Source organism: Macaca thibetana, chromosome 1 (assembly GCF_024542745.1).
Source record: "Macaca thibetana thibetana isolate TM-01 chromosome 1, ASM2454274v1, whole genome shotgun sequence".
Taxonomy (NCBI): domain Eukaryota; kingdom Metazoa; phylum Chordata; class Mammalia; order Primates; family Cercopithecidae; genus Macaca; species Macaca thibetana.
This window is the reverse complement of record NC_065578.1, coordinates 137,295,750-137,315,553: the sequence shown is the minus strand read 5'-3', so window position 1 is coordinate 137,315,553 and position 19,804 is coordinate 137,295,750. Positions and strand designations below refer to the sequence as shown.

Here is a 19,804-nt window from a genome sequence, read left to right as displayed (position 1 = left end):
AAAGGACAAAACTTTTTCAAAAAGATATATTTATAAAGGAACCAGTAAAATTTTAAAAAGAAACAATTCAAAGACAAATAACACTGAAATTAATTTGCTGACAGACACAAAACTTGTCAACATCCACAAAGTAATATCAATTAAATCGCCATGGGACAAAATTCATTTGCCTCTATGAACGAGTCATTCGCATTACCCTCAGTTCTCTACAATTCACAGAACTGTAAAATAGCTCAATGACAAGGAAAGATGGGAATTCTATAGAATCACGTAAGTCCGGAAGGTCTGCTAGGTAACTCCCTAGATCTTGTTCAGAAGACACCCAGGAATTATCTTGCCCATTTTTAGGTTCTTTATAGTTTTCGTGGCAGTCCCATGCCCACACACATGAGGCAGCTCATAATCATAATGGCACTTTATAAAATCAGTATTTTTCTCTGATTATAAAATACATGTTCATTGTCAAAAAGATTAAAAATGCAAAAAGTACAAAACATTAAAGGCAATCTCATATAACCTCTCCTCCCTCCCCACATCCCCTCTCCTTCAAAAGAACTTGTGAACATTTTGGTGATTAATTTTTACAAGTCAAGTATATCCATATCACCAACACGGCCCCAACACTCCAGATGCCCCTCAGGGTTCTCTCCCAGGCACCATGCTCTGACTTCTGACTGAGATGGTTTTGGTTGTGCCTGTTTAACTCCTTCTGTGAATAGAATCACAGAGTATGTACCCTTGAGTCTGGCTTCTTTTGCTCAATATTATGTTTGTGAGATTCATCTATGCTGTTGTCACAGCCATTTTTTTTTTTTTTTTTTTTTTTTTTAAGACCAAGTCTTGCTCTGTTGCCCAGGCTAGAGTGCAATGGCACAATCTTGGCTCACTGCAACCTCCGCCTCCCAGGTTCAAGCAATTCTCCTGCCTCAGCCTCCCAAGTAGCTGGGATTACAGGCACCCACCATCATGCCTGGCTAATTTTTTGTATTTTTAGTAGAGATGGGGTTTTACCACGTTGGCCAGGCTGGTCTCGAACTCCTGACCTCAGGTGATCCACCCACCTTGGCCTCCCTAAGTGCTGGGATTACAGGTGTGAGCCACCACACCCAGCTTGTCCCAGCCTACTTTTTTTTTCTTTTTTTTTGAGATGGAGTCTCGCTCTGTCGCCCAGACTGGAGTGCAGTGGCATGATCTCAGCTCACTGCAACCTCCGCCTCCTGGGTTCAAGCAATTCTCCTGCCTCAGCCTCCCAAGTAACTGGGATCACAGGCATCGCCACCATGCCTGGCTAATGTTTTTGTATTTTTAGTAGAGACGGAATTTCACCATGTTAGCCAGGATAGTCTTGAACTCCTTACCTCAAGTGATCCACCCTCCTTGGCCTCCCAAAGTGCTGGGATTACAGGCATGAGCCAACGCCCCCCAGCCTGTCCCAGCCATTTTTAATGACTGTACAGTATTTTGGCTTATGAGTATATCAATATTTATTTGTAACTGATCCCTTATTTTAGACTTTTTTAGGTGGCTTCTCGTTTTTCATGAATCACAACACATAGACTAAAAAACCCCACCTTTTTAAAAACAGCACTTCTCACTGGGACCCCACCAAATGCAGAGGCATGGGCCCTTCTATTTGAAGGAAGCTAAGCAGGCAGTGTGCGAGGCCCCAGGAGACAGTGGGAAGGTATCGTCACTGTTTATCAGATGAGGATGCCGAGGCAGAGAGTTAAGGAAGCGAAGCGTGTGAGCACCCAGGAGTTAGGGCAGACCTGTGCTCGAACGTGGCTTCCTGCCCACAGCCCTGCCCTCTGTGGCCAGTGCCACATGTCACACATGAAGCTCCAGCTCCCTGGTCCCCAGGCCTGAGTCTCTCCCTTGCTCCCCTCCACGCCAGGCTCTGCTCTGAATGACTCTCCTGTGGGTCTGGCTGCCTATATTCTAGAGAAGTTTTCCACCTGGACCAATACGGAATTCCGATACCTGGAGGATGGAGGCCTGGAAAGGTGAGACCCTGGTTTGCCCCGGCAGTTGTGACCCTGGTCCCAGCAGCCAACCTCCTCACCCTCTTCATCCCCTTGTCTGGTTGCTCTGCATGGGGCGCTCACCAAATTCTATTGTTGACTTTCTTACAAATCCTCACCCCATGACCAACATAGCTGCATTTTTCGGGTGAGGTGGCCTGGTGAGTTGCTCCCAGCCTCACAGTGCATGGTCAGGACTAGGATGCAGGCTCACCTGCTTGTGCTCCTTTTGCTGAACAGGCCCCTCTGGGATTAGGGAGCCCAGAGGGCAGCAGGCACCACGTTATTGCCGAGAGCATCTGGGCTCTTCCTCCTGCTTCCCTGGAGAACCTGGCATCAGGGTCACATGACTGCGTGTTCCAGGAGGGTGGTCGCAGAAAGACAGGAGGCTGTTACATCTCTCAGAGCCTTCAAGGCTGTATCCTCTACATGCCTGACTCCCAGCTCTGTGGCCTGACTCAGGCTTCACCAAGGTCAGCTCTGACCCACCCTTTCCAGGGCCCATCCCTTTATTCCTTCAGTGACACACAGAGGACCAGATAGTGCTGGGGATGAGAAAGAGAGTAAAATGAGACTGAATCCCGCCTTAGGGGTAGGGACTCTGTCTTGGCCATGCTCTAGCCCCATCACCTAGAACAGTGCCGGGTGAACAGTGGGAGCCCAGTACCTAGATGTTGAATGAATGCACAAAGGACTGTGAGAGTTCAGTGTAAGGAGGATTCTCTTTGTCTAAGCAGCAGAGAGGGGAAATGACCAGGAGAATGTATCTGATTTGGGCCTTGGAGGATGAGTAGGAGTTTGCTGGATGGAGGAGAGAAATTTAGGCAAAGAGAAAAGCCATAAAAAATGCAAGGAAAGGGTGCTTGGAAAGGGTGGCTTGTCCAGAGGCTGAAGCAGGTACACTGGGGCCAGATTGCAAGCAAACTCATTCTTGCAGGCAGGTCCTCGCCTCCTCCAAGAGCCTCAGCAGGGCCTTCCTCTGGGATCTGCTTCCCCTGCCCTACATTCAGCAGGACCCAGGGGTCGATGGAGCTCCTGCAGGACCACATTGGCAAGGGGTCTGGCCTGTTCCTTGTACACGGATACCTGGAACCAGACGCGAGGCCCCACCAGACTGTCCCACTAGGCCACTCCTGCAGCTCTGGCCCCAGGTTACAGGGAGCACCAAAGCCCTGAGCAGGAGGCAGACAGGATCAGATCTGTGTTCCAGAAAGAACCGGAACACACAAGAGTGGAAATGGTGGTGGTGGTAGTTTTCAAGCTGCAGGCAGAGCCGAAAGGGAGATGGAAGCACTTGGCCGACTTGCAGAAATCCAGCTCACAGAGTTGGCGTGTGTACTGGAACTAGTTTTCATTGATGTTTTCATTTTGCCACCAAAATCACATGGAAAAGGCTGTTCCCTTTATCTCTGCCCCTGCTCCGTGCTGCTGTTGCTAGAGATCCAGGGTTTGAGACAGGAAGGTGGGGTTGGGAGCGCCTGCTCTGGGGACAGTGGAAGGTGGGGTGGGGGCTGTGGAGTGTGCATCCTAGACCCAAGTTGCCCAGGTTTGAATTCTCCACTTAATAAGTAAAATGGAGATAATAGTACCTATGTCCCGTAGGCTATTGAGAGGAAAACATGAATTAAATGAAGGTAAGGAGCTTAGAACTTGCTGCCTGGTACGTGGTCACCATAGTAGCTGATGTCCTGAGCAGTTTCATGGTGCAGGGGTGGAGGGGAGGGAGGAGATGTCAGTGGCAGGAGAGAGGGGATGGATGTGTAGAGTCAAGGTAGGTGTGGGGGAGGACCTTGGGGTGATAAGAGACACTTTGATTAAATCCATGCACTCCAGTCTGGTGCCCTGGGCAAAGCCTGCCTGTGACATGAGGATACCACACACCTTGCATGAGGTCTGAGGAGGGAAGCCGCATGGTCAGGGCCTGGCATTTGTAGGACTTTCCAGCTGCCCTTTGTCACACAACTGCATCTGGCACTAAGAGTGGGGCTTTGTGTTCTGTGTTCCCAGGAAGTTCTCCCTGGATGACCTGCTGACCAACGTCATGCTCTACTGGACAACAGCAACCATCGTCTCCTCCCAGCGCTTCTACAAGGAGAACCTGGGACAGGGCTGGATGACCCAGAAGCATGAGCGGTGAGCCTGGCTGACTGAGAACAGGGGCCTCTGAGGCTGGAGGCAGGGGGATGGCCAGTCTGGAGCTCCAGTAAGGGCCCTCGGTGGTGGGATAAGTATAGCCTTGCCTGCAGGGGTGCCCCAGGGCCCTTGGATGGGAACACTAAAGGTCAAGGGGTTTGGAGAAAGCCCTCATGGAGGGACCACGTGCCTGGCTCCCGGGCAGCCCTCAGTACTGCTCCCGAGTCCAGGATGCTGGTCTGAGTGGCACTGATGGTTCTGGGATTTCCAAGTCTCACATGGAGACCCTCAAAGGTGGGGATTTAGAGGCTGTCCCATGCCTCTGCCTGGGTGGCCCTCCCACAAAGAGGATAGTGAGGGGAGCGGTTGAGACCTGGATTTGTCCTTTTCTTTATGGCTCCTTGTTGGGGGGCCAGCTGATCTCATCCCCCAGGCTCTTGAACCCCCTGCTGTGCAGGACGGAGAGGCGCAGGGCCACAGCCTCCCGCACCCCATCGTCTCTTTCGCTTTCAGGATGAAGGTCTACGTGCCCACTGGCTTCTCTGCCTTCCCTTCTGAGCTAATGCACACGCCTGAAAAGTGGGTGAGGTTCAAGTACCCGAAGCTCATCTCCTATTCCTACATGGCTCGTGGGGGCCACTTTGCAGCCTTTGAGGAACCAGAGCTGCTCGCCCAGGACATCCGCAAGTTCCTGTCAGTGCTGGAGCAGCAGTGACCACCCCACACCGCCCCCTGCCTCCCTCCACAAGTGCCCTCCAGGCTTTTCTTTGGGAAGATACCCCTTTTCTGAGGAATGAGTTTGCCTCCGTCCCCTGCCCATGCTGGGAGCCCACACTTACCCCCTCACCCCTCCAAGCTCACTCCCCAATCCCCAACTCTGTGCGATAAGCAATATGGCCTTGATGATAAATGACTTTACTTCTAACAGCGGCTGGAACCCAGTGACATAAGCATGCCCTGACCCCACATGGGGCCCCCTGTCCAAGCAGAGCTGGCAGGCCCCTCCTTGCTGGCAGAGGCACAGGAGGCCCATTGGGGATGAGGCCACTGGCCAGGGCTGTGCTGCACCAGACCAATGGCACCGCCCCCACCCCTCCCAGCACAGTGGCAGCTTGGAGGAGAGGCGGCATTGGCCGCCACTGCAGGCGCAAGTCAGCGTCAACAGGGTCCCTGAGTCAGAAAGCCCAGGCCCACCAGGTCAGCAGACAGGCACAGGCAGGGCCTGCAGAGGTGCCAAGGCACTGGCCCAATTGGGCTGGAAGGAGCCTGGACCTGCTCTTCCGCACCCCCTCCCACCCCCACGGCACAGGCTTGTGCCTTGGTGCCCCCTGGAGGTAGCAGGGAGGAGGCTTCTCAGGCAGAAGTCTTAAGTTGCATCCCATCCCCTGGAATCTCCAGGAGGGAGAAGAGGGACAGCCCCTCCTTCCTGCCAGAGCCACAGCTCTAGGGCAATGGGATGGCCCTGCACCCAGCCCAGGCACCCCCTCTGTGCCAACCACGCTGTCCTTTGGTTCCGAGGAGGCCCTGAGCACTGCCCACCCCCACACCTTGGAGGGAGCAGACAGAGGGTGAGTACTGCACAGAGCCTGCCTGGAGGTGCAGACTCATGCACTCAGCCCTGAAGAGGTGAGACAGGCTGGATCTTAACTGTGGGCCAGTGGGCACATTATGAGTGCTCCTTGTCCCTGCCTGTTATGGGGTGTCCCTGACAACATGATACAAAAACACAGAACTGTAGTGGGATACAGAGGTGTGTGCACAGCTGGCTGGAGCACTGGCCGCCTCCCAGCCTGCTCCCCATAGCTCACTCCTGGGTGTAGCCTGGAGGGGCTGCCGGGTTGGGGAGGGACTGGCCATGGAGCAGGGAGCTGGACGCCAGCCCATCTCAGACCTGGACTGCAGCATCTCTTTGGTTATCGGTTGTGTGTGTGATCAGAAGGGAGGAGGCCTTCCCCTTGTTACATCTCTCTCTCCATATATTCTCCCAGACTCATCAGTTTGGGGGGCGAAAAGTCCACCACATGGTCTTGGCGACAAACCACTGGGGATGTCACCCCAGCTGCAGAGCCGCAAGCTTGTGCCAGAGGGGGAACTGGGTGAGCAAGGTAGGGGCGAGGCCTGCATGTGCTCCCCTCACCACTGCTGGGACCAGAAAAGATGGGCACCTGATGGCTCAGCTGGGCAGTCCCAACACATTCCCGCTCAGCCAAGGGCCTGAGCCCCAGGCCATTCTGGTTGTGTCTTTTCAGAGCAGTGAGACCTAAAACAGATGGGAAGAAGTCATGAACTTGGGAGTCAGGCTGCTTCGCCTGTCTTCTCACCCCGCTTCACCTTTCTCACCCCACAGGCTCCCCTGAGCCTGACCCAGCCAGTAGCTCACCCGGCCTCAGGCCTCCTGTGGGGCAGCAGCCACACTGCCCATGGAGCTCTGTGCCAAGCACTGTCCAGGGATAGTCCCGCTGATGTTGTGGATGGCACCATAGGTCTGCTGCTGCTGCGGAGACAGTGCTGTCCTCTCCGAGGCCAAGCCGTTCAGAATCCGAGGCACATAGGGCTGTCAGCAAATGGATTCGTGCTTGGCTTGGGGCAGGCATGAGATTCCACACTGCATCCCTACCCTCCTGCCCTTCTCCTCCCAACAGAAGGACACAGACAGTGGCCATAAAGGACATATGAAGAAATAGCAACATCAATTTGGGATATTAGGACCTAAAATATGCCACCTGTGGAACTTCATAGCAGCCAGGGCAAAAGAGAAAGCCCAGTTATACAGTTCTCATGATGACAGAAGGAAGTACAGGAGAGCAGTTTCTCCGAGGAAACTAAACTTCCTAGCCCTGGATCCTAGGAGGATTTCTCACTTTGTAGAAGAAACAAGTCTACCTATGTAGGGGGGCTTAGAATGCTGCCCTGGGACCCCTGGGATGCTCAACATATCTGTGTGAGTCTCATTTCCTCCCAATCCCAGGCTCCAGCCACTGACCCCGGGCGCAGAGCCCTGCCCCACTCCTCCCGAGACCCTGACTGTGAGTGAGGGCTTGACATCATCCACCTGTCCTGCGTGTTCCCTGCCTGGCCAGCAAAGCCACAGGTGTGTCTCTGGGTAATGAGTCCTTCTGAGGCCCTCCCTCTTTTGGAACTTGTCCAAGGACAGACACCGATAAGAGAGCCTGACACCTGGGAGGCAGTCACCAGAAAGAACCCTGCAGATGAGGTCGGCTCTGTCCTGGCCTGGCTGTCAGGAAGGCCAGTGGCCACAGCTCTGGAACCCTGGGGCTCTGTTTTCCCTTACCAGCCCCACCCTAGGAGCAGGACCCTGGAGGCAGGGAGAACCAGGAAGACAAGGAGCCTTCAGAGGAAGACCGTGGCGTCTTCCTCTGAAGCAGGTGCAATGTTCATTTCTTGAATTCAAAGGGAAGTCTGTCTGACACCCTCTTGGAACCTAGTGGAGGACCTCGCAGAGGCAGGTGCACTGCTGATGACAAACTTTGTCAAACCGTAGCACCTTACCATGTGCCTTCACTAAAGCCCCAAACTCACCAGCTATTAAATATGCAGAGAAGGACACCTCCCAGGTGTCAGAGCAGGGAACTGAAACCAAGGGGGATGGCCATGAACCGAGACAAGACTCATTATCTCCTCAACAGTTTCAAATATGCAGGTTAAAACACCCAGGGGGACCGGGATTCCTTCTCTGCCATTAATTCCCAAACCTGACTGCCATGTGATCTTAGCAAGAGATCATCAAAGCACATTTGCTGGGGCCCATCTGGTTGGGACTGTTACAACCAGAGCAAAAAAGGGCGACAAGCTCGGAGGCTGAGGGGCACAGACAGCTTACTGTGAACGGTGGAGGCATGTGGGCCTCTGCCTCACTTCCTTTGTCACTTGCAGGCTCTTCTGTCTGCAGATAACAGCAAAAACTTGCAATGATAAACAAAACTGATCTCTGTGAACGAACACCCTCCAAACACAGAGACTATTAACACCCGGAATAATAGTACCAGCTGGCACCAAGCTCCCTGGCAGCCTGAGAGAGGATGGGGTGGGGGAGTGCAGTGATGAGGGGAGCAAGGGAAGCTACACGTGGCACCCAACCACCCACGCCTTTCCCATGGAGAAGCAGAGTCTGGAGAAGGCTGCTGCTGTGTTGATACGGACAAGGGTGGGAGGCGTTGAGAGCGAGCCCATCCCACCATCTGTTCCTCCCAGGGCTTGACGGGGCAGTGGGGTCGGGGACCTTTACTTTGTAGTTCAGAGGGCTGAGGTGCTTGAAGCATCCAAAGCAGGTGTGAGCCAGGCAGACCAGGATGGTGAGCAGCAGCACCAGGAAGGTGAACAGAGTGGCAGGGGCCTTCATACCTGGGGACAGAGGGTGGCTAGCCTTGGGGTGGGCAGGGAGGGGCCACCACCTACCCTCACCCTGCTGAGGAAGGGGCCACACCTGGTGTGGAAACTGCCCGTGACTTATCCCTCAGGCAGAAAACAAAGGTAAGGCCTAACCCCCACCCCTAGCCCTCAACTCCAGCAGCAAGGATGGTGTCTTCACAGCCAGGAGCACACAGAGGGACCCACTGAATGGCTGGCATCATCCCTGGTTGCATTTCAGGCACTGGGATGCCAAGTCAATGGCAATTCACCAGCCTCCTTGCTGGGTCCATTCCCTCCAGTCTCCAGTGCCCTGGGCTAGGTAGGATGGACTGTCCCACACCCCCAGTCTGACCAGGGCAGACATAACTTTCCCCCAGGAGTGTCAGTTTTCTCTCCTCCATGTCCCCACCTCTTCCATGCCAGGAGATACAAGGAGCCGGGTCCAACCACCACCCTCAAAGGGCAATCTGGATCAGCTTCCCCATTTCCTCTGGTTCAGTCCCTGCACAGCTGATAATGGCACTGTCTTCTCTCCAGGGACGTATGGGACAATTGACCAGGCCTTCACAAGGGTTACACCTGCACTCGGGCTAGCTTAGGAGCTCAGCTGTCACCACCACACCCAACCAGCCCTCACTCTGGGTATCCTGTTTTGATTGGACACCTAACCAGTCCTCACTCTGGGCACACATTCTGATTGGACATGTAACCAACTCTCATTCTGGGTATCACATTCTGATTGGACACCTAACCAGCCCTCACTCTGGGCACCACATTCTGACTGGATGCCAAGCTGATGCTGTGAAAGCAATGGGGGATCTGACTGGCTGGCAGGGATGCAGGGATGGGAGGCCAAGGGCTGGCCCCAGGTTGGAAGGGCCACTCACCCAGGCGCAGGAAGGAAAAGAAGTAGAGCCAGAAGAGGCATAGGATGGGGGCTGCCAAGGCCTGGTTCACAGCAGCAAAGTGTATCCCCTTCTCCAGCTTGGCTGGGAGGTAGACGAAGTAGAGGTTGTGCCGGTCCACCATGTGCTTGAGCAGGATGTAGATGAGGCCTGCAGGGGATGGGGCTGTGAGCTGGAGACCTTGCAGGGCCACACAGACACCTCTGCCCTCTTCCTCTCAGGGGCGGCTGTTTTGGCAAGGAGCCAGGACTGGGGCTGCTGCTCTACTGCTTGAACACAATATGAGGCATCCTGCACCTCTGGCTGCTAGTTTTGTTTCTCTTTCTCTCTCCTACCCGCTTCCTCACTTCTCTGTGACCCCAAGGTGTAGGGGATCGGTCAGGGTGGTGGGAGAAAATTTAAGATAAAGTTATAGAAAATAGACACAAACCTTGGAAGGCTGAGAGGTTTGCATAACTTCAGTAAAGGGTTTGGCTGAAGGCAGCTGAATTCTCTCAAAAGCTTAGGGCGTGGATACATAGGAATGTGGGGGAGTTTACCCAAATAGCTTGTTTACTCATGTGGTCCTGAGACCAACCTTTGATCATCCACAGGTGCAGACTCAGGCAGCAGAGCCCCTTAGCCGCACTGACAGGCAAAATATCTGTCAGTGTATGTCTTTCATTTGTCGCTGGATCAGGGTCTGTGGGACGGACCCCACACCAAGGGAGTCACAGTGTCTGTGATCCTGTCCCCACAGAACACTAACATTCCAGAATCATCTTGGAAAGAGGCTGTTTCACACTTGGATGTCTGGCCTCAATTCCTCCCCAGCCCTTCCCATGCTGAGCCCCCGTATGTCAGTGCTCCCACACCCCTGGCCTTCTCCCACCCAGCTGATCCCCGCCCTCATCAGTCAACAGAGAATGAGGCCCAAGGATCTTACCCCAGGGTTGGCACAGGATCGCACATGGGGGACCAACAGAAAGTGGGTGCTGCCTTTTCTATTATGCCAGGTTCTTTTTGAGACGGAGTCTCGCTCTTGTTGCTCAGGCTGGAGTGCAGTGGTGCAATCTTGGCTCACTGCAACCTCTGCCTCCTAGGTTCAAGTGATTCTCCTGCCTCAGCCTCCCGAGTAGCTGGGATTATAGGCGCCTGCCACCATGCCCAGTTAATTTTTGTATTTTTAGTAGAGACAGGGTTTCACCATGTTGGCCAGGTTGTTCTCGAACTCTTGACCTCAGATGATCCACTGCTTAGGCCTCCCAAAGTGCCGGGATTACAGGAGTGAGCCATCGTGCCTGGTCCCAGGTTCTTTTTTAAAAAATAAATTTTGTTTTGAAAGTGTAAATACTGTAAATTTTTAAAACTACACAAGAGAGTATACAGTGAAAACTAAACAACTTCTCCCCCTAAACCTCAGCTATCGCTGCCAGCAGTCTCTTGGGTCTTCTCTTTCCTTCTAGAGCCTTTCATTCATCTGCCAGCTCAAGAGGATTTTTTTTTTTTTATTTCAGTGGCCAGGACCTTGGTCTTTAAACAGTCCTGAGTTCAAATCCTGGTTCTCCTGCTTACTAACAACATATGAAGTTCTGTATCTGTGAAGGGGGAATAGAAACAAGACCTGCCTTGTAGGATAGGGTGTGGGAGCATGCCATACGGGGCTCTGCATGGGAAGGGCTGGGGAGGAATTGAGGCCAGACATCCAAGTGTGAAACAGCCTCTTTCCAAGACGATTCTGGAGGCAGGCATCTGCCGGAGTGAAAGCAGCACAAGAGCTTTGATTGTGACTGTTTTACTTGCTGCTAAAGAAATCAACCATGAACGACGTGGTCACTGGGCAGAGAACCTCAGACCAGAAGTACTGAGAGAGGTCCTAGCTGAGGGCCAGTGGGAGGAATTCATTTAAAAATGAAGGAGGCCAGGCACAGTGGCTCATATCTGTAATCCCGGCACTTTGGGAGGCTGAGGTGGGTGGATCACCTGAGGTCAGGAGTTCAAGATCAGCCTGGCCAACATGGTGAAACCCCGTGTCTGCTAAAAATACAAAAAATTAGGCAGGCATGGTGGTGGGCACCTGTAATCCCAGCTACTCAGGAGGCTGAGGTGGGAGGATGGCTTGAGCCCAGGAGGTGGGGGTTGCAGTGAGCCAAGATCATGCCACTCCAGCCTGGGCATCAGCATGAGACCCTGTCTCAAAACAAAAAAAGAAAGAAATGAGTGAAATTTGGTGTCACGTGGGTCTTTGACAGCTTGTGGCTCTCGTGGCTGTGGTTTTGGGAACTCCAACCTGGGCACAATTGTTAGCTGTCCCCGAGAGGCTTGGTGCAATCAGCCGTCCACGTACCCTGGGAGAGGCTCCAGGGCCACTCACCAAATGGCGCAACGATGGGACAGGTGATGCTGTAGGCCATGATGACAGTGAAGACACACAGCATCCATGCATACATGGCTCCAAACTCGTACTGGAAGGCCTGGTTCTGGGAGAAGGAGGTGGTGAGGAGCTCATGGACTTGTTCCACCTCAAACACCCTTTTGTGCTCTCCAAGTGGTGAGGGGAGAGCGGGGTAGAGGACTTTGGAAATAGGAGATGCGTGGCTCCCCGCCTCCCAAGGTCCTTCCCATCCCTCCCAGCCTGCCCTGCTTCACTGAGCGCACCCAGCCCTCCTGAGGCACGGTGATGCGTGTTTGCTAGTGCTCCCTTCGTTCCAATCCTGTCCACCCAACAGGCGTGTGAGCCCCTGGAGAGAAGAGGTGGTCGGGGAAGAGGTGTAGAGTGACTCCTCGTGACTCCAGCCCTTCTAGCAGGGGATCCTGGGCCAGCTTAGTTCGTGCCTTTGTGAAATCGGGATACTAGCAGTGCCCGGCTCATAAGGGGCTGAGAATGAAATGAAGGAATGCAGCACTTCTCCCACTTTCCTCGCGCAGTGTCCACCATGGCAGAGGAGAAGAAAAGAGAATCCCACACCCTCCAGTTCAGGAAATCCTGGAATAAATGCCATAAGCCAAAAATGCCTTTGACATATGGGGTTTGGCTAAGAATTTATGCAAATGGGCAACCATGGAAAAAGAGTCTGTTGGTTTGAGTTGTATGTATGTATGTGTGTGATCAAACTGTTTCAAATGCCAGAGTCCCAAACTCTCTCCTCCAGCCTGTGAGCTAGAGAGGAGGCTGGAGGAGACCACGCCTGCCTGGGCCCGGGTTTGAGAAGCACTTAGCCCAGTGCCTGCATTAGTGGGTAGTCGGGTAAATGCTACCCATTAGCGGGGGTAGTGGGGGTGAGAGGCCCTCGGGTCAGTGAAGGGGGGACATGGGAGGGAGTCGGAGGCACAGCCCTGGGCCCAGGGGATGGCACCTGCTTGACATTCCTGCGGTCGGCAGCCGTCTTGGCCATGATCATGCGGAAGGTGTAGAGGATGAGGCCTGGCAGCCGCAGCAGCTCCATGCCATTGCCGATGAAGGCCGAGGCGATGACGTAGTTCACAAAGAAGGCGCCCTGGTCAGGCAGGAAGACACACCTGGGGAAACCGGGGCCCAGGTCTGTGAGCTGAGAGCCACTCTTGGAGGGAGAGGAGGGGCTCCTAGGCTGGGCAGGAGCAGAAAGCCCCTGGGAGGGCTGTATAGTCTTCCGTTCATTCAGCACATATTTGGAGAACACATCTGTGTGCCAAGTACCTTTCCAGACATTGAGAACAGAACAAAGCCCCTGCCCCCACTCTCTTGAAATTCACATTCTAGCTGGGGGCACAAAGAAGCAAACAAACAAATATTCCATATGCCGGGGGTGGTGAGTCCTAGAGGAAATAAAGCAGGGAGGGTTCCTATGTTATACAAGGGTTAGAGGAGCCTTTCTAACAAGGTGATACTCGTGCAGAGATGTGAAGAAGTGAAGGAGCAAGTCATCCCAAAACCTGGGAAGACAGGATTCCAGGGAAAGGGAACAACATATAAGACGCCTGAGGATGCCCTCGTCTGCTGCACATCCAGGAAGAACAAAAGGGCAGGTGGGGCTGGACAGCAGTGGGCTGGGGGAAGGCAGAAGACAAGGCTGAAAGGGGCTGGGGGCAGACCCAGGGCAAGGGATCTGTTCCGATGGGGTCAGGAAGACTACGCAGATGGCCGCTGTGTGATCCCCATGTGGGGCGAGGGCAGTTGTGATGGAGGTGGTGAGATATGGAGGGATTCTGGATCTACTCTAGAGAGAGAGCTGTCAGGATTTGCTGATAGGCTGGGTATGGCATGGGAGGGATAGAAAGGAAACAAGGTGAACTTTGAGGTTTTTTGCCAAAACAGTTAGAAAAACAATATGGAATGGGGAAAGTTATAGAGTAGCAGATTTGAGGGTAAAAGTCAGGAGTCTGGTTTTGGGCAGGTAACATCCGTGGTACCCAGTAAAACTCCAGCTGGAATTTGAGGTGGGCAGTTGGGTTATCAGCCTGGAGGTGCAGGCTAGAGGCATAAATGTGGATGTTGTCCGCATAAGTTAATTCAGGAGCAGTCTCATGGCATGGAAGCCATGGGTTCAGCTGAAGTCACCTAGAGAGGCAGTGTGGACCCAGAACTGGGGGCTGAGCCTTCAGGCAGCCAAAATCTAGAGTTGGGGAGATGGGAAAGAACCCACCAAGGAGGGTGACAAGAGGATGCCGCCGGATGAGACAGCCAAGGCAGAGCTTCGAGAAGGAAGGCTTGGATAAATGTGTCAGATGTCGCTGATAGATCATAAGATGAGAATTGAGTTGGTCACTGGATTTGTCAATCTGAAAGTCACTGTCAACTTAGACTATTGCTGGTTGTATGTATGTGTGTCTGTCATAGCTGCCAGCTCCCAACTCATCAGCTTACTCAGCAAGAACTCATTTAAAATAACTCACCCCATCCTTACAGGTAAGCACATTCTTTTAGGAAAGTCAATGCCAAGCCTCTGGGCCTATATTAAGACCTAACGTATAGTCTGTAGGGGCTGGGGTTGAATCCCAGCTCTGTTCCTTAACTGGCTGGGTAGACTTGGGCAAGTTATTCAACATCCCTGAACCTCAGTCTCCTCATCTGTAAAATGGAGAGAATAATAGTATCTTCCTCATAGCTCATTGTAAAGATTCAGTGAGAAAAAGATGCATAAAGCATTTAGCGTAGTGCCTTCTTAAACAATAGCTATTACTGTTAAGTGGCATGGTGTAAGTTTAAAATACTAACAAGGATACATCGGCAGTAAGTTTAATTCTATGCTGGCAAAAATAATCCCCAGAGCCCAGAGGCATCCCGGTTGCCATGTTTAATTATTATTCTCCTTTCCCCACTCCCTGGCACCACTGAGACCCAGCAATTCCTTCTCCCCATGTGGCTCTGTGCTCAGTAAGTTTCAAAGAATGAATGAGACAGCTGCTAATTGAGTTCTGGCCTAAAAAATTAACCACATTTCTGCAAGCATAGCACAAAGTGGGTCAGCTCCCACGGTGTCTACCAGGAACCTGGCAGGGTGGAGGTGAGGCCCCAAGCCCTGCTGTCTGGGGAGAAAGATGCCTGTTCGGAAGCATAGGCTACGAGCACCCTTACCCACCCCACTGCAGCCCTAGCCCCTGTGGGACTCTCACCCAGAGCCATGGCTCCAAAACTCAACTTGGCAATACTCACTCCAACCTGATGGAAGCCTTCGAGGAAGTTTTGTCAAAGAGCCACCGGAAGAAAAAGTCTAGACTGAAAAACAAAGGAACCCCCTAAGAGTTTATTTCCAGCATTCCATATTGTCACTACATATGCTTTCATTTTCTTTTGCTCTAAAAACAGGCCAAAGCTCGAGATCGACTTTTGTTCTCAACGATGCATTACTGCAGCATGACCTGTCACAGTCTGCTTTAACAGAAACTTCCTGGCCAGGCGCGGTGGCTCAAGCCTGTAATCCTAGCACTTTGGGAGGCCGAGACGGGCGGATCACGAGGTCAGGAGATCGAGACCATCCTGGCTAACACGGTGAAACCCCGTCTCTACTAAAAATACAAAAAATTAGCCGGGCGAGGTGGCGGGCGCCTGTAGTCCCAGCTACACGGGAGGCTGAGGCAGGAGAATGGCGTAAACCCGGGAGGCGGAGCTTGCAGTGAGCTGAGATCCGGCCACTGCACTCCAGCCCGGGCGACAGAGCGAGACTCTGTCTCAACAAAAAAAAAAAACAAAAAAAAAACAGAAACTTCCTTCCTTGAGATAAACAAAGCCATAATGAGGCCCTCCCTAAGTGGAAGGTCCTTGGTAAGTTTCATTTTCTCTTTTCTTTTGTAGAGACGGGGTTTCGCCATATTGCCCAGGCTGGAACTCCTGGACTCAAGCGATCTGCCCACCTCGGCCTCCTAAAATGCTAGGATTACAGGCATAAGCCACCGTGCCTGGCCACAAAATTTTCAAGCTGTTTTTTCTTTTCTTTTCTTTCTTTTTTGTTTTTTGGTTTTTTTTAGACACAGTCTCACGCCTGTAAGCCCAGCACTTTGGGAGGCCAACGCGGGTGGATCACCTGAGTCAGGAGCTCGAGACCAGCCTGACCAATATGGTGTTATTTTCTTTTTTAAAGAAGAACAATCATATTGCCAGAAGAATCAATGACCCAGCCCTACTGCACGCCAAGAGGTTGCGACACACTTAGATATTGTTAGAGGTTTGCTTCTGCTACCAAACCATTTGCATTCTCCTGGGGACAGTGCTCTCCTGATGTGACTCTTATTCTGAATTTACAGCAGGAGGTGGTGGCATATACCTGGTGAGACCCAGGGAGGGCAGGATCAGCACCATGAAGATCAAGAATATGTAGACTTTGGTCATCACGATCTGGTTTTCCCCTGACCTGCAGGAAGTCAAAGGTGAGTACTCACAGTCCCCCAGATGCTCCAGGTGCCCCCAGTGAGGCCCCTGCCATGTGCCCATTGGCTGAGCAGTTGGGGGACAGGGTGTGGACAAGGGAGCGGTCAGACAAATACATCTTAGGGGCAGGGCCTCAGGACTCCCAGGTACTCACTTGGTCCAGTGAGACTCCAGCAGTGTAGAGTAGTAGACGATGGAGGGGAGCAGAGCCGAGAAGGACCAGAGCAGGAGGGTGGGGAAGAACTGGCTGATGATCGGGTTCTAGGAGAAAGGTCCACAGCAGAGAGAGAGTCACAGGGGCCGTGGGCCACACGGCTCTGAGGCCATGACCTATTGGCACGGTCGCTCAGTGGACTCCTGGGGTAGGAGTTTGTCATCTCTGACCCCCAGAACCAACACTGTGCCAGGTACAGAGCTGGTAGTCCATAAATGTTGGCTGAATAATCAGTAACAGCACCTTATATTTGTATACCTCCTCACAGCACAGCAAAGAAAGCAATTTCACATACAAGTAAACGCCACTTACCTGACTAAACAGATTAAATAACCTTCTCTGCTCCCTATACAAAACAAATGACTGATGCCATGGGAAGACTGAACACCGAAGGCCTGGAGTCCTGGCTGGGGGCGTGGGGCGGGCAGGGGATGCCCTGCCTGCTCAGCTCCCACTGGTCCAGCTGCAGCATATCAGGACTCTACTGTGTGTGTCCACAATCCTGCTGTTTGTTACTGTGATTACATGAGCTGATTGACTTATTACTGTCACTTATTAGATGAACATAAAAATAGAGAGAAATTTTCTTTGAAAACTAAGTTGGATACTTTGGAAAGACTTGATAAAAGTCAATTTCTAAAAAAAAAAAAAACGCTGTTAATTAGATGAGAGTAAATTAACGATAAAAGATCAAGGGATATGCGATCTAGGAAGTTTCTATATTCAGAATGGCTCTGCAAATATCTAAATTCTTCATTTACTTTAAAGAAGGCAACACTGGAATCACAAAACAATGAAATAAGGAGTGGTTGATGTAAAATAGACAAAGGGGAGCTCTTAACAGCAGATCCATCCTCAAAAGAATAGGCCTGTCCCTCTATTAAAAGATTGGCAAAGGAATGCATGTTTATAATACCTGCTTCAAATCTTAAACAAAACTGCTGAATTTATACTTAGGTAGTTTTAAACTATTTATGGAGTCAGATAAGAGCTTCAACCACACATCAGCTCATTGATTATCATGACAACAGCCTCGCGTCCTGTATAATAGGGCAGGTGTTTTAACTCCAGTCCTTGGATGAAAAACTGAGGTTCAGAATTCATCAGATGGGGAGAATGGCAAAGTGAGGACAAGGAGGCCTTCCTGCCCAGTATGCTTTCCCAGAGAATAAGTAACCAAATGCAAAGTGAAATTTAAAAAGAAAAACAATTTAGGGAGATGGCTTGGCAAAGTTAATCATGAGAAACCAATAGCTTTTTGAGTAAATGCCAGTTGAGTGTTTGGCTGTTATCTCATTGACTCATGTAAGATTTTTGAAAATCATTCATTACCTATACAGAATAAATAGTTTTTGTTGTTTTTTGTTGTTGTTGTTGTTGTTGTTTTCTTTAGATGGCATTTCGCTCTTGTTGCCCAGGCTGGGGTGCAGTGGTGTAATCTCGGCTCACTGCAACCTCCACCTCCCGGTTCAAGCAATTCTCCTGAGTATCTGGGAGATACTCAGCCTCCTGAGTATCTGGGGTTACAGGCGCCCACCAACACACCTGGCTAATTTTTGTATTTTTTAGTAGAGACGGGGTTTTGCCATGTTGGCCAGGCTAGTCTTGAACTCCTGACCTCAGGTGATCCGCCTGCCTTGGCTTCCCAAAGTGCTGGGATTACAGGCGTGAGCTACCGTGCCTGGCCCCAGAATAGTTTTATAACAAGGTCATTAGCAACTAAAATGTAAAAGAAATAATTTGTGATCCTGCCACCTCCAATCAACGAAGCTCTTTTCCTTCCTTCCTGGCCACTCCCCGTAGTGTCCATGATAGACATGCCTCACTGGTACATCCCTGCTTCTGTCAGGAGCCCTGCATGGGTGCCACAAAATCTACACAATTTTTAATGGATGCTTAATTTCTACCAAACTGAATAGACCTCATTCAACTCAAATGGTCCCCACCATTGAGTATTTAGATACAGTCTATTAAAATATATATGTATGCGTGTGTGTGTGTGTATATATATATACATATAATGTGTGTGTGTGTGTGTGTGTGTGTATGGCATTACTATAAAGACATTGAAATAAACGTGGCCATGCCTGCTCAGGGCTTAAAAGCAAGGATGTGAGCTGAGCGACATGACCCCCTGGTTTAGTTTCCCGCATACACCCCACTCTTGTCCCCATTCCTTCCCCACCCACTAAGCCCTCTTCTCACCAGCTCTCCTGGGAGGGGCCTTGCAGAACAGTTACTCACATTCAGCGCATGGATGGGTTTGGTGACATTAAACTTGTCCATGGTGGACAGGATGATGGAGGGTGTGGTCAGGAAAAACAGCCCCAGGAAGAGGGTGAAGTTGATGCCCAGCCACTGTAGCCACCAGCGGAGGCCCTGGATAGAGAGGTTCTTCCTGCAGGGGGGAGAGGGGACACAGGTCTCCAGGCTTGTCTCCCAGTGCTTGTGGCTTAGGTGGGTCAGAAGGTCAGATTTAAGCAGACCAAGAGACTAGCCTGGGGGCAAGTTCTCCGCACTGACCTTGAACTACAGAAAGGCCAAGTCTTAGGTCCCCGAGAGCTCAGAGGGAACAAAGGTTATTCTCTCAGATGTGGCTCCCCAGCTAGAGTGTGGGGGCCAGAACCTACCCAAAGAGATGGCATGAGCACCCAAGCAGGCCAAACAAGGCCTTCTTTTTTTTTTTTTTTTCTGGAGACAGAGTCTCGCTCAGTCATCCAGGCTAGAGTGCAGTGGTGTGATCTCGGCTCACTGCAACCTCTGCCTCCCAGGTTCAAGCAATTCTCCTGCTCAGTCTCCCATGTAGCTGGGACTACAGGCATGTACCACCACACCCAGCTAATTTTTTTGTATTTTTAGTAAAGACAGGGTTTCACCATGTGACCCAGAGTGGTCTTGAACTCCTGAGCTCAGGCAGTCCGCCCACCTCAGCCTCTCAAAGTGCTAGGATTACAGGTGTGAGCCACCATGCCCAGCCCCAGCATAGCATTTCTTAGACACATCTGCAATGCTTTGTGACTAATGACACATTCTTCCCAAGGGGGCTATGGCTGGGGTGCAGGGATGAGGGAGGCAGGGACAAAGGAGCAAAGGCATAGCTTGCACCTGCCCTGGCCTCTCATCCCAAAGAACAGACCCACAAAGCAATCCTGAGTTTAGGAAGCCCTGTGAACCAAAGAGCAAAACTGTTGAAGGCAGAACTAGAACCGAGCAGAGAGGAGCAACTCAAGCTCATTCTGTGCAAGGAGCTGAGGCAGAGCTGGACAGGCAGCTGCGCTGGGTCTTGCACTGGGTTCCCTTACCCTCAGCACAGCACTGGAGGCTCACCATGGCCCCC

General features: G+C 51.7%; 3 protein-coding genes across 10 annotated transcripts in view; 2 read left to right on the top strand and 1 right to left on the bottom strand.

Moving 5' to 3' along the window:
- The window catches only part of EPHX1 (epoxide hydrolase 1), a 38,911-nt gene extending 33,837 nt beyond the window's left edge, over positions 1–5,074 (top strand). For both annotated transcript variants that reach the window (XM_050760516.1, XM_050760517.1), the window contains exons 7-9: positions 1,895–2,003; positions 4,029–4,154; positions 4,668–5,074. In XM_050760516.1, the coding sequence (XP_050616473.1) occupies positions 1,895–2,003; positions 4,029–4,154; positions 4,668–4,869 (437 nt within the window). In that variant the 3' untranslated portion in view covers positions 4,870–5,074. The remainder of the gene's footprint in view (positions 1–1,894; positions 2,004–4,028; positions 4,155–4,667) is intronic.
- The window catches only part of LOC126937204 (histone H3.3A), a 403,313-nt gene that overhangs the window by 174,258 nt on the left and 209,251 nt on the right, over positions 1–19,804 (top strand). The window lies entirely within an intron of this gene.
- The window catches only part of TMEM63A (transmembrane protein 63A), a 36,568-nt gene continuing 21,817 nt past the window's right edge, over positions 5,054–19,804 (bottom strand). The window contains exons 14-24 of one of the 7 annotated variants that reach the window (XM_050760449.1): positions 18,712–18,865; positions 16,408–16,514; positions 16,150–16,236; positions 15,042–15,104; positions 12,766–12,928; positions 11,784–11,889; positions 9,413–9,580; positions 8,395–8,516; positions 7,996–8,058; positions 6,535–6,708; positions 5,054–6,414 (exon numbers count right to left, since the gene is read on the bottom strand). In XM_050760449.1, the coding sequence (XP_050616406.1) occupies positions 6,541–6,708; positions 7,996–8,058; positions 8,395–8,516; positions 9,413–9,580; positions 11,784–11,889; positions 12,766–12,928; positions 15,042–15,104; positions 16,150–16,236; positions 16,408–16,514; positions 18,712–18,865 (1,201 nt within the window). In that variant the 3' untranslated portion in view covers positions 5,054–6,414; positions 6,535–6,540. Of the gene's footprint in view, positions 6,415–6,534; positions 6,709–7,965; positions 8,517–9,412; positions 9,581–11,783; positions 11,890–12,067; positions 12,396–12,765; positions 12,929–15,041; positions 15,105–16,149; positions 16,237–16,407; positions 16,515–18,711; positions 18,866–19,804 lie in introns of those variants that run through there. The other 6 variants (XM_050760460.1, XM_050760470.1, XR_007719643.1 and 3 more) reach the window with 6 other exon arrangements.